The sequence below is a fragment of the Musca vetustissima genome, unplaced genomic scaffold (assembly GCF_032173495.1).
Source record: "Musca vetustissima isolate MV318-11 ecotype Yass unplaced genomic scaffold, APGP_CSIRO_Mvet_v1 utg3678, whole genome shotgun sequence".
NCBI lineage: Eukaryota > Metazoa > Arthropoda > Insecta > Diptera > Muscidae > Musca > Musca vetustissima.
The window spans coordinates 83,343-95,680 of record NW_026878205.1 but is presented as its reverse complement, the minus strand read 5'-3'; the positions used below and the strand labels follow the sequence as shown (position 1 = coordinate 95,680).

Sequence of the window (12,338 nt, the reverse complement as noted above, 5' to 3'; positions counted from 1 at the left end):
CAACAGACACTGTGACAAAACGCCAGCCAGCCAGCCATACAGACAGCGAGGCTAACCACAAAGGATTGTGGCGGCTCAATATACAAATGAAAACAACAGTGACAGTGAATATGTCACTTGCTTGATTGAGACAAACGAATATGCATGTTCAGGCTTCCAGGGCCCAAGGAATGCACGACAATGGTCGACAAAATTTATGCATATCCATGATTTTTCTTATAGTTCATATTTTCATATTCATATTTTCTGTAGGTATTTTCCGAACAGCAAAGAGCGAAGAACTAGGATGATTCAAGATCTTATGGAATTGTGTTTTTTTTTTTTATTTTTAGATATTTCAATATATTGTTCAGAAGTTTCAATAAAATACACAGTGTTGTGGTAGTTGGTGTCTTGTTTTTTTTTTTTTAATTTAACAAAAATCTGTTGTGTGAAGATCGATGCGGTCTGTGTTTTTTGTAACAGAATCCCTTTATTTTGTTGTTCGTTCATTCGTACAGAGGAACAAAATGTAATGAAATGGAATTTCATTGAAATGCCAACAACAACAACAGCAAAACTCCATTCATGCAGTTAACAAAAGGACCTCACACAAATCGTGTGGGGGCTTATACAGACAGACGGCCAGTGTGCCGTATAATGCACAAGAACAAACAACAACAAAAAAAAAACAAACGAAAATACATTAATATACGTATATATACATGTGTCGGTGTATGGACCTAAAGGCTAAGAAGACTAATGTCTAAAAGTCATCAGGAATGACTATACTTTAATAATGGAAAATACAAATTTCTGTTTAATACATAGGGTCGCCAGTGCAAAATGTACATGCTTTGCAACTATGAATTTAGGTAAATATGTTAGAGATATGTTTTCAGCAAAAACGTATGTATTTCAAGAATGATTGTTTCGCTTCTATTTTCCGAGTAAAATAATCATATAAAATGTTATAATTATTTGAAAAAATAATTTGAAAAAAAATCGTTTCACCAACGTTTGCCAATACTAGTTTCATTTGTTGTTTTATCATTGATCATACAACTATAATATCGTACAAAAAATATGAAAAAAGTTGAATCTCTGACGAAATTAGAATTAAATTTGTTTAGTTAGTTCCTCTATCCTTAATACAGCAATTTGTATCACTCCAAATATGCCCCTTTTTACAAAAAAAAAAACGCTGACTTTAATCTGAGTCGAAAAATCATCTCAAAAAATAATAATAAACAACGCCACTGTCAAACATATATATGTATAAAACAGATAAAACATATAAAAACATATAAAACAGACTCGCTTATGTAATACGAGCACATACAACGTAACATACATGTCTCCTCCGAACCGACAACGAAGCATCGTTTCAAAAGAAACGATTTTCACCAATAAACGGGAACGGTGCAATTTAAATTTTGAATAAACACAGAAGGAACCAACACGTCGAGAGGTGTACGTCGTATGGATCAGAAGCGGGGTTTGCAGTTTCTTGAATCGAAAGCAATCTAAACGCCACTTAGTATGAATCTGTGCTTTCCCAAAGCATCCATTAGGCAGGTAGGCAGCCAAGCTGACCGATCGCCCCCTCCTTGCCTGTCCGTCCAACAGATCAGCAGACATTCAACCACTATACCAGACCTAATCTAGACATCGTTGATGTTCCTCTCCGCGTTCGAATGAAGGCAATGGGAATGATGAAGAAACACAACAACAACCAGCACGCAGATTTAACATTTCATAAACGTATTTACTTGTTCTTAAAAGGAAACAACTTAAAACGCCGACAAATTCATTGGAAACCCATCCAAAATAAAACAAAACCAGAGGAAGGCAAGCAGACCAGCAAGCTTGAGGGCGCATAACGATCCATTTTCAGCATCCACCATTCACAGTCTGCAAAGAGACGTTACGGATAAAGCACAGCTTTACACACATGTATTTTGGATACATGTGTGTATGTGTGTATTTATAAGTTCCCAACATACACACACCAAAAACAAAAATGATCATTAAAACTACCAAAGAATCAGCATCCCACTACCACCATTTACAAAGCAAAGCAGAGACACACACATACAAACACTCTTGTATACATGTAGAAGACATGTACGTGTGTGCAAATAGAACCATTGCATGTGCCAATTTAACACTCAAGAGAATAAATTTGCCAAATATGTTTTCTTCGGGTCTCTTTGTGTATGAGAAAACTGGCAACAGTGTGTAACAAAAGTATGCAACATAACGTTTTTAAAATATCTTTTATTTATTTTTTTATATAATTTATATTTATAATTTTAATATAATTAATAGATATGGATCTCTTAATATCGCTGGAAGTGCCACGTGAAATTTATCTGTTTTTCAGGGGACGGGAACAATGTGGATATTTAATTTTCCCTCTCTTACCTACAAATTCTCAGGTATCATTAATTAGATGTAAATGTATCTTTGTGTGGTCAGTCTACAAACAGAAGTTACCCCTTTCCGATATTACTCTAACTTGAAAACAACTTGAAACATTAAACATTATGTATACCACAAAAAAACACCATTTGTGTACATTGTTTAGTAAAACTAGGAGAACTCTTTCATACTTTTTATTTTTGTTGTTGTTTTTTTATCGGCCACCGAACCATGTCCAGCAAGACAAAAATAAAAAGTAATTCCCGGAATTTGATCATCAACAGAATTCCAAAAGTCAGAAGTAAAGATATTAATTCTGGGCATGTGTCTGTGTTAGTATGTTTTTGATTTACTCTGGAGCTCAACAGAGAGGGAGAGAGATAGAGAGAGGTTGAATCTTAATGAAATGAAATTAAAATGCATATTTGAAACCAAAACTTACAAATATGTGAACAAATACAATTTATTAAAGCACTATTTCTCAAAAATAGGCCGAAATGTGGCAGACATGTAAAATGTGAAATATGTGAACAGCTGGATGGCTGATGGATGGCTGGCTGGCTGGCGAATACTTCACTCAGAAGCCTAAATAGCATAAAGCGGATTCGCCAATTGTTCGAAATGAATCAAAAGCAGCCATGGCAAATGAACAGCAGCAGCAATCACATTAAGCAAAACAAAAAAGCTACGATTTGGGCCTGAATCGAACACATTTTAATGATGGTCCATAATCACCATACAATTGCCAATGTGCTTGACCATCATCTCTGCATCATCGACATTTTAGCGGTCTTCGTCGCCGTTGTCGTCGTCTTCACATTTTGTTCTTTGTGTGTTACCTCCTCAACACCGAAAGAATGCTCAAATATTTGCACGACTCGGGTTAAAGCCGAAGGCGGCATTACCAAAAAGAATCGCTTAAAATAAAATCGCAGCAAGATTCCAATTTTGTTCGATCGATAACCAACATCGCCACAAACAAAACCCAAGAAAAAACCTCTCAAGCCAAAGTTTTTGGCAAACAATGGATGGATGAGTTCTCATACGGTCAGGTCAGCCTAAACGAATGGGTTTGCCGATTAAAAATCAATTTATAATGGAAGAAGAAGAAGAAATACACCACACATTGGCCAGCAGCTGCCAAGTCAAATAAATACAAAACTTTGAATTATGAATTCAATGTTTTATTTTGACATGTAACCACGACAAGCCAACTTTTGGATTTAACTCTTCCAACAAGTCATTCCTATTTAATTCAAATTTACAACATCTTTCTAATGAGAGTACCAACAACAACAACCAACGAGCAAGATTTTTTAACGGAAATCTGTTTCAAATTTACAGTTAGATGTAACTTGTAAACAGGAAGGTGTCATTTACAACTTCCACTGCAAATTATTAAGATTTTTAACATCATTGCTGCTCTGAGAATTAAAAAAAAACAACAACAACATAATCAAATAATTAACAAGAATGAAGAAAGTCCACATATTTCGGGGAGGAAAACTAACAAAAAGGTCTAAAAATTAATTAATTTACCTCTTGTTTCTTTTAAAGCACATTTTTTCTGCAAAACAACAATGGTTGGCCCCCCAAACCTCGCCCAAGGCCAAGTTCAAGCAAAAACAACAATGTCCCTCACCACCACCAAGCAACAAAATCCCAATGCCAAACATCTAAGCCTTGTCTTGAACATAGCTAAGTTCGATCATTGCCAGCCGGCTTAAAGAACCGCAGAGATCCAACCGGCAGACCACGAAACTAACAACCAACACACTCACATGCTCGCAGCACTTAGTACACCACTAAAAATAGGGTTGGTTGGTTCGTAGGAAGGCAAGGCAAGAAATAAACCATTAATAAAATTGTTAGACAAGTTTACACGCATGTTTTGGTTTCTCTTCTTTCGGTTGTGGTTCGTCGTCGTCGTCGTGGTCGTCTTTCAATTGAGAGGAAAGAGTCCGATCACACGCCGTTTGCCCATTCACTCTATCGTTCCATCCATCCATCCAGCCCATGTCCAAAAACAAACAATTGAATTACAACAAAACGTTAGCAACAAAATGTTTGAGTCGATGGATGGATGGATAGATTGTTGGTTGGCTGACTAAAAAACCGCGTGGTTTTTCGACAGAAAACTCTGGTACACAGCGATATCGTTGTTGTTCTTCATTGCTACTAAGAAATGTTGTTGTAGTTACTTTGTTGTCAATAATAAACATTTAATGTTTGCGTTATTGTTTTAATTGTGTTCTCTCTCTATACACTGGACTGCGAACTTTTAATTATTGAATTTAAATTATTGACATGGGCTGGCTAAGACGTTGGAAAATAAAATCTCAAAGTTTTCTTTTTATATGGGAAGATATTAACCGACGTCTTTAGAACTTTAGCTAGACATTTTAAAATCAAAATCCTAAGGATCTACGGACCATAACGGCCAACATAGTGGTAGCCTCAATAAGCTCATTAGAAAAATTAAGAAACAGTAAACATCAATTTTTTAACATAACAGCCGTACCAACTCTATGGTATTTGATATCCGCTTCCTTTAACCCTACTTTGGATATATTTATTATTGAAAAAAATGAAAAATTTAAATAGTTATAAAAACGAAATGTTTATCCCAAATATGAACAAACGAAAAATCAAAAGTTAACTGATTTTTAAATATTTTGTTGGGCATGCATTGGTATGATGGAAAGAATATACACCTAAGTCTGTTTTTACACGGTAGATTTGTTCCAGAAGAAGCCGTGTAAAAAAAAACAGTGTAAAAAAGGGAATTCCCTAAATTACTGCTATTCACATTTGCTTTGACCAGTAAAAATTGTTTGTACGCGCTAAAGGGGAATTCACTTAAATCTTTAAGCTAGTGTTCGCAAACTATCGATGGTTTCAGACTTCATTTCTGTCATAAATACTTTTTTGTGATATGGACATACTTCGCAAAAATTAAATTTGACAAAAAAATGTAAGTACATAAAATTTCAAATCGTGCTAAATGGAATGAAATCGTGTAAAAAATCTTATTTTAAAATGTACACAGGAAGTAGCAAATATCAATTTCCTATTTTTCGTTTAACTTTGGAAAAATGTACATTCGATAAGATATTAAAATTATAATAAATACCTAAAGATTTTGCAATTCTATTGGAAAATTTTATATACACAAACCACTGTGCAAAGAGTGTGTGTGTGTTTGTCGTGATTACAGTATATCATTGGCAACATTGGCAGTGAAATCCTTAATATTTTTTTATTATAAAATAGCTTAAATGCCGCAACGAATAAAAACAGAAATCTAAAATTGTTTACACTACTACCAGGTAGCTGGTCATTTGATGAAATTAAAATTGTTGAAAATCCATATCCAACACTTTGGCAACTTCCCCACAGCATGTCGCACACACACTCACACACATAAACATAAGTTCTGAATATGTGAAAATATAGTCGATGTTGATGCCCTTGTTTTGTTCGGAACCACATTCTTTTGCCATCAGACAGACATTATCTCACATTGGCTCTAAAAAGTATGACTAGGCAATGAAACTAACCCAGTCGGCTTCTTTTATCCACTGGGAGCCTCTAGTAAGTGCTGCCTGCTGAGGCACAACACCACCAGCAACATTGCCTGCTAGCCAACCAGCTACGTATAAAATGTTGCAAATACCATTGTCAGGATGTGAAGACGGCTCATCGATGGTTTGTAAACAAAAACAACAACAACAACCATGGAAACGTAACACTGAACAGACGTACAAAGCTGCAACCGCAATAATGATGTTATTAAGGGACGCCGGGGGAAAAGGAGTTGGGGTGTGTGCCAGGAAGGTGGCACAAGGTATGGATATCCATGGATAAATATGCATCGTGTCTAAATAACCACTCGCCCCAACACCTCTGCCTTCTTCGCATTCACTACTGAACCTGACTTGTCTCGAATTGTGGCAATGAGGCAACTACTGAGCCAGGCATTCTGGCCCATTCACAAAAAAAACCACAATGAAAAACAGAAATATTTTCACTTCCACTTTTATTTGAGAAGTCGCTGGCTGGCTGGTTGACTAGTCGCAGAGACTAGCTTGACTAGCACTAGTCACCTTCAAAAATAGGCCCAGACAAGCTGGTTCGTAGGAGAGCAGAGCAGCATGCAAGGGAAATATTTAAGAACTATGTTGAAAACAACACCAACAACAAACGCAAGAACAACGTAACATTGTCAGCAGAGTATGGCGGCCTGATAAGGAATGCCTGGCCTGCCAGAGCTTTGCTAAGTTTTGTTTAGTTTCCCAGGCTCATCTGAAAGGAGTCTGGCAGACAACAGTCTGCCATCCAATGGAATGAAGACAAACAAAAGCGAAATGACTTCGGTGTGTGGCACACTCCTGACTGCAGAACAGCGGGAGGTAGACCATGATGATGATGACGACGATAATGATGATGTTGTGCATGTGGATGACGACGACGATGATGCAGCAGTGTGCATTCAACATTCATTTCCATTCCATTTTGTACAACAATTTCGGAATGCAGTGTTCCTCATTCGAGTTCGTTGTTCTTTGTCCTCCGTTGTCGTTCGGTTCGTTCATTAGCGCAGGAGACGAATGCGATGGATAAGAAGAAGAGACCGCCAAGGCAGGACGAAGTAAATTCCTGAGGCCAAGTTTTGATTTGTGTGCTGTCAACTCTTGTATTGTAGCACTGCTGCATGCCTGTGATGCATTGCAATGTTGTGTAAGCCGAGCTTTGGTTACATGTGTGCGATAGATGATGGAGGCGTAGGTAGGACAATCATTGTTGCATTGGCCATCGTTAGTGGTTGGCTGATTTGATGGTGGTGAGGATAATGATGATCTATGCACATACTCACACACACATTCATGTGTACATACCGTGCCACCAGCAAATGGAATGATATTAACTATGGGATATTTTTAATTTTATTTTATTATAACTTATTGATGGCAATATGTGGAACAAGGACTATTCGGAACATAAGCAACTATCCAAGGTGTATTCAATTGAGTGTTTTTATGAATTGCAACAACTAATTATATTACTAAAACGACATTATTGGTCATAGAATTTCTTGGAAAATATATATATATATATATAAACAATAAGCAAATCCCCCAAATATTATCGTATCGCGGTAAAATGGCACAATTTAAAATTCATCTCCCTTTTCCTGGTACGTTTTGGGATCAATTTTGAAATATTATTTGAAGTGAATATATTCTTGATAATTTATTTTACAAAAAGGTAAAAACCGACTGTATCTTACACGTTATATAAATATCTTAAATTATTATTTATGTGCAGCTAAATACAAAACGTGAAATTAAGTAGAGAGAAACAGTGCAAATCGTCTGAGCTGTTATCTTAAAAGTGCAGGCACGATTTGTGCTCTTAAACGAAAAATTTGAGAAAGAATCCGAGAAAAAGTACCAAAGAAATGTATTTTGGGCAGTTAAATCCAAAGTGCAGCTATGTACAAGGCAGCTAAATCAAAACTACTGTATTCTGATTATTCGAATACATAATGATTGTTTTCGGTAGATTATAATCATGTATGAAGACCAGACAAAAATCAAAGAATATTTGAAAATGTTTACATTTACCGTTCTTGTTAATGTAGATAATAAAATAATCAATTCATGTGAGAAAATGTCAAGATCTTCTATATATAGGGAAAAAAACTTCCCATTGGATCCAAAGATACGATTTTAAGGGGCCTTTGTATAACTACATATTTATATTTCCTATTCTGGGTAGCAACACTTTAATAATCTCTGATTTTTTTAAATTTGTAATTGGACTAAACAAATAGCCAATGTGTCATTTGAACATTTTTTACCGGAACAGTCCTTATAGTTGTATTAATGTTCCTCATAGAATTGACCGGAACTGAATTTTAAGCCTTGTGATAATCTCATGAATCTTTGCCATACAAACTGGCAATTGGGCGACATATGTGTAGGTGAAGTAGAAGGAGATCTGTCCGTTTCAAAAAAAGACAGGCAACAACAACACGAACAGCTTCCAAGAACCTTTAGATGTTATCGACGCCTAGACTGAACTTCCGTTCACCTTACTCCCCAGCACAAAGAACAATCGTATTGTCCACAAGGTCATTGCATGCTACTTGTTGTCGATGTCGTCGTCGTCATCGCCATCGTCGTGAAACGATAATTTCCTTTGAATTGCTGGCAATGGGAGCCACAAGTTCGTGGCACTATGCGCAATCGCCAATTCACATCGAATTCATTGCAGATCATTTCATGCCGGTTTACGTTCATTTAAAGTTTACATGAAAAACTTTTAATTTTGATTTAAAGGCTGTGTTTTGTGTCACTGCTAAGGCAAGATTTCAAAATATGCGGCACAAGGAATCGTTTATTTCGAGATGTATGCGCTCTCAAGCAACGAAACAATAGCTTCGATAGAAGGTTTAGGTTATTGAAGTTTTATGCCTCCTTTTTAAATTCCTATAGATCATGACACAACAAAAATACAAAAAACATCACAACAACACCTCATCACTGAAATGCACAGCCATTTCAATTTCGCGGTATCCTCGATTTCTGGCGATTCCCATTGCCAATGAGAGCGCACAGTAATTGAAGAAGCAGAACTTGATGAAGGCAACAAAAAACTAGAGATCGTTTAAAATTGCTGATCTGGCATTTTTAACTGATGTCGCTGGCTGATGCTGGAGCTTCAATGTATCCACAGTCATCCCAGCCATCCAGCCAACAGCTCATACATACTCCATTGATGTCGATCGACTGTTGTTTTATTCTGGTTGTTGTTATTATTATTTAGTTGGTTGCATTTTTGTTGCCCTTTTTTAGTAAAATTGAAATGAATTCGCATTTTATGATTTCAAGGACTTTTAAGGAATATTCAAAACGTTTTTTGTGCTCAATGGTGCTGTCGATTCTCTACTGCCCTGCTAGCTATTTGAAAAATGCCAAGTATTGGCATTTTCCTTTGATGTCTGGGGAATGCGTAGCCAACATTATGCGGGTCTCAATATAACACATGAAAATTATAATGAATGACATTTTCAAATTTCCACTACATAATAGTATTTCAGAATGATCATTTAGCTAATGAATCAATCTTAATGATAATTAGAAAAGATGGCTTTAAATAACAAAAGCAATTGCAAACTAAGTCATTACATATGCGTGCAGACATATGTCTCAAAATCTACCTTCTAGTTATATACATAATTCATGTCCAAATATGACCAATTTATTTTGCATATAACTATGAAAAAAATTTAATTTTGCTATATCTTTATTTTGCACTCAGATAAGAGGATTTCCGACACTTGAATTCAAAAGGACCATACTTCGGCCTGTCATTTGACGGCGGCAGTGTAAAGAAGCCTCAGCGAATTGCAACACTTAAGCCACAACAAACAAACCATGGCAAACAATAAACTGCAACATTGTATGGTGCGGTTCCAGCAATGCGGCAACAAACCAACATCATTTGTTTGTCAGAATTTTATTTTTTTTTCTTGTACTTTGCAGGCGCGAAATGTACAAACATTCTGTCAACTAAAAATTCAATATTTGTACAAATAATATCAATAAGGGACATCAAGAGACTGAGTACAGAACATTTATGTATTAGGGTGGCTGGGATAGGAAACTATAAAAATCGATTATATGGAAGCATGAATACTTACAATCAAATCGGCTTTGTGTATACTGTTATCTGTGTAGAATACCAACAGTTCGGCAGACAATGCCCGACAACTGGGTTCACGTAGTTTTGAGGCAAGCAGGAGGCAGGCAGCAGCTAGAATTTGTAAATGTGTTTTTCGCACCGATTTTGTGGACAGGAAGCGATCCATGTAGTTGAGGGCCAAAAGTACAACTTCTTCTTGGCATTTCTCCTCGGCACAGACCTGCAATTTAAAGGAAACAAACACAATTATTCCAAGTCTTCTTAAAAATAAATAAATTAAGAAAAATGTATTTTTAAAACGTGGAATCTATAAAAAAATATAAGCGACTCTAGTTTAGCTGGCCACTAATGACCATGTCAGACATTGTAGTTTGCCATTTTTGCCGATTATTGGCCCCACAGCACAATTCGGAAGTAATTTTTGCTTTATTTCAATTATGCAAACACCACAAATAAGCATTTGAAAATTTACCGTAAGTGGTGATCAGCCAGTCAACACAGGAAATTGAGTTATTGAGTCGCTGTGAATTGATTTCGCACAGGTAACACTCAACAAAAAAAAAACGTAGCTCTGTGTGTTTTTGTACAAGTCTCGTTATTCCCAACTCTATTCACATTGTGGTCAAATGGTATTTTAGAACTACAAAGAAAAACTAAAATAGAAAAAAACAATCCCTAAACCACAATTACCATGGACTTTTGTACAAATGCAAAGTTTGTGGTGATTAAAGTTCGAAGAAAATAGAAAGTCATTAACATTTGCATTATGGCCATGTTAAGATTAAGAACAACAGGACAAGTAAGTGATTGAAAATGTCTGGTATTTGTTTTTTCGTTAAATTCTGACATTAGAGTGTTAATAAAAATATATTGAACTAATGAAATAGGTAATTAGAAATGGAAAATCCCTAAATTACAAATATTATTGCTCTGAATTTCTGCAAAGATAATTTTGAAATTTAAAAAAAAAAAATTATTTACAAAATATTGTATTAAAATCCACGAATGTTGTCAAAATACTTTTAAGGATAATGAAGAATTGAGTTTACTTCAGTTTATACAGTAGTATTGATTTACCTGCACAAACAACATTTGCAAATATTTCTGAAATATGCATGAAAGTCAAAAGGGTAGGTATCCGAAATCGTTTACCTGCCTCAACGTGCACGTAAGTGAAATCACTGTATAAAATGCGACAATGTAAAATTTTCTGCAATATGCGGTCAATGCTAAGTTTGTAATAATGCATTAAAAACAATAGCCATGTGTAAAAAATTAAGATTGTTTTTTTAATTTCATATTACCTGTGCAGCTAAATGCAAGGACGTTAAGTAATGAGAGGAGAAAAGTAAAAATTATTCTGTTATCTTAAATGTGCAGATATGAAACGAAATACTTGAGATGGGATCTAAGAAGTGTATTTTGTGTAGCTAAATCTAGCTATGTATAAGGCAGCTAAATCGAAACTACTGTATATATTGTTCTATTAGTACACCTACTTATTTTTTTTTTTCAAGGATTGCTTAACATTTATCTGCTTTTATATTTTTTCAATGTGTAAAACTTTATTCAAAAACCATTTAAAAATAATATGTAGCTGAAAAATATAATAAAAAATCGAATACAAAGAGTTCAAAAACTGTATGTATTTATCGAAATCCCCAACTGTCCTTGATGACACAGAAATGATCTCTTCAGCTGTTACATTAAATTTATCTATGAAGTTGAGATGTTTTTGTATGACATTTATAAAACAGATAAGTTTGTCTACTAGAAACGGGATGGAGAGTTGTTTGTAAAAAAATAGAAAAAAACAAACATAATTCTCAACTTGCAAAAGATAGATATGATCAAATAAAATTACTTGCAATTTGTACAGATTAAGCAGCACTACATGATTATCATTAATCATTTATGGAAGATAAAAAAGAAAAACGTACACTGTAATAGTTGCAAGAAGGAAAAAAATCCAACACTCGAGCTAAACTCAGAAAGAGTTTTGTCAATCGATTCTGAAGTAATCCCAACAAAACAAAATGTTCAAACAGCCAGTCGCTATTAACGTGGAATTAGCTGGCTGCCACTTTTTTCTACTGATTTATCTTTGGCTAATACCAATAAAAAGCGCCGTCACCCAAGTCAAGTTAGTTGCATGACTTGTCACAATTAAATGTTTTTGTTTTTTTTTCGTCAGTGATGTGACGCAATTTCTTATTTTTCACTTA

The 12,338-nt window shown here is 35.2% G+C and overlaps 1 protein-coding gene across 1 annotated transcript in view; it reads right to left on the bottom strand.

Annotated features, from left to right (window-relative positions):
* LOC133323011 (uncharacterized) overlaps positions 1-12,338 on the bottom strand; it is a 46,018-nt gene that overhangs the window by 13,953 nt on the left and 19,727 nt on the right. The window contains exon 2 of the mRNA XM_061531966.1: positions 10,112-10,333. Coding sequence (XP_061387950.1) covers positions 10,112-10,333 — 222 coding nt within the window. The remainder of the gene's footprint in view (positions 1-10,111; positions 10,334-12,338) is intronic.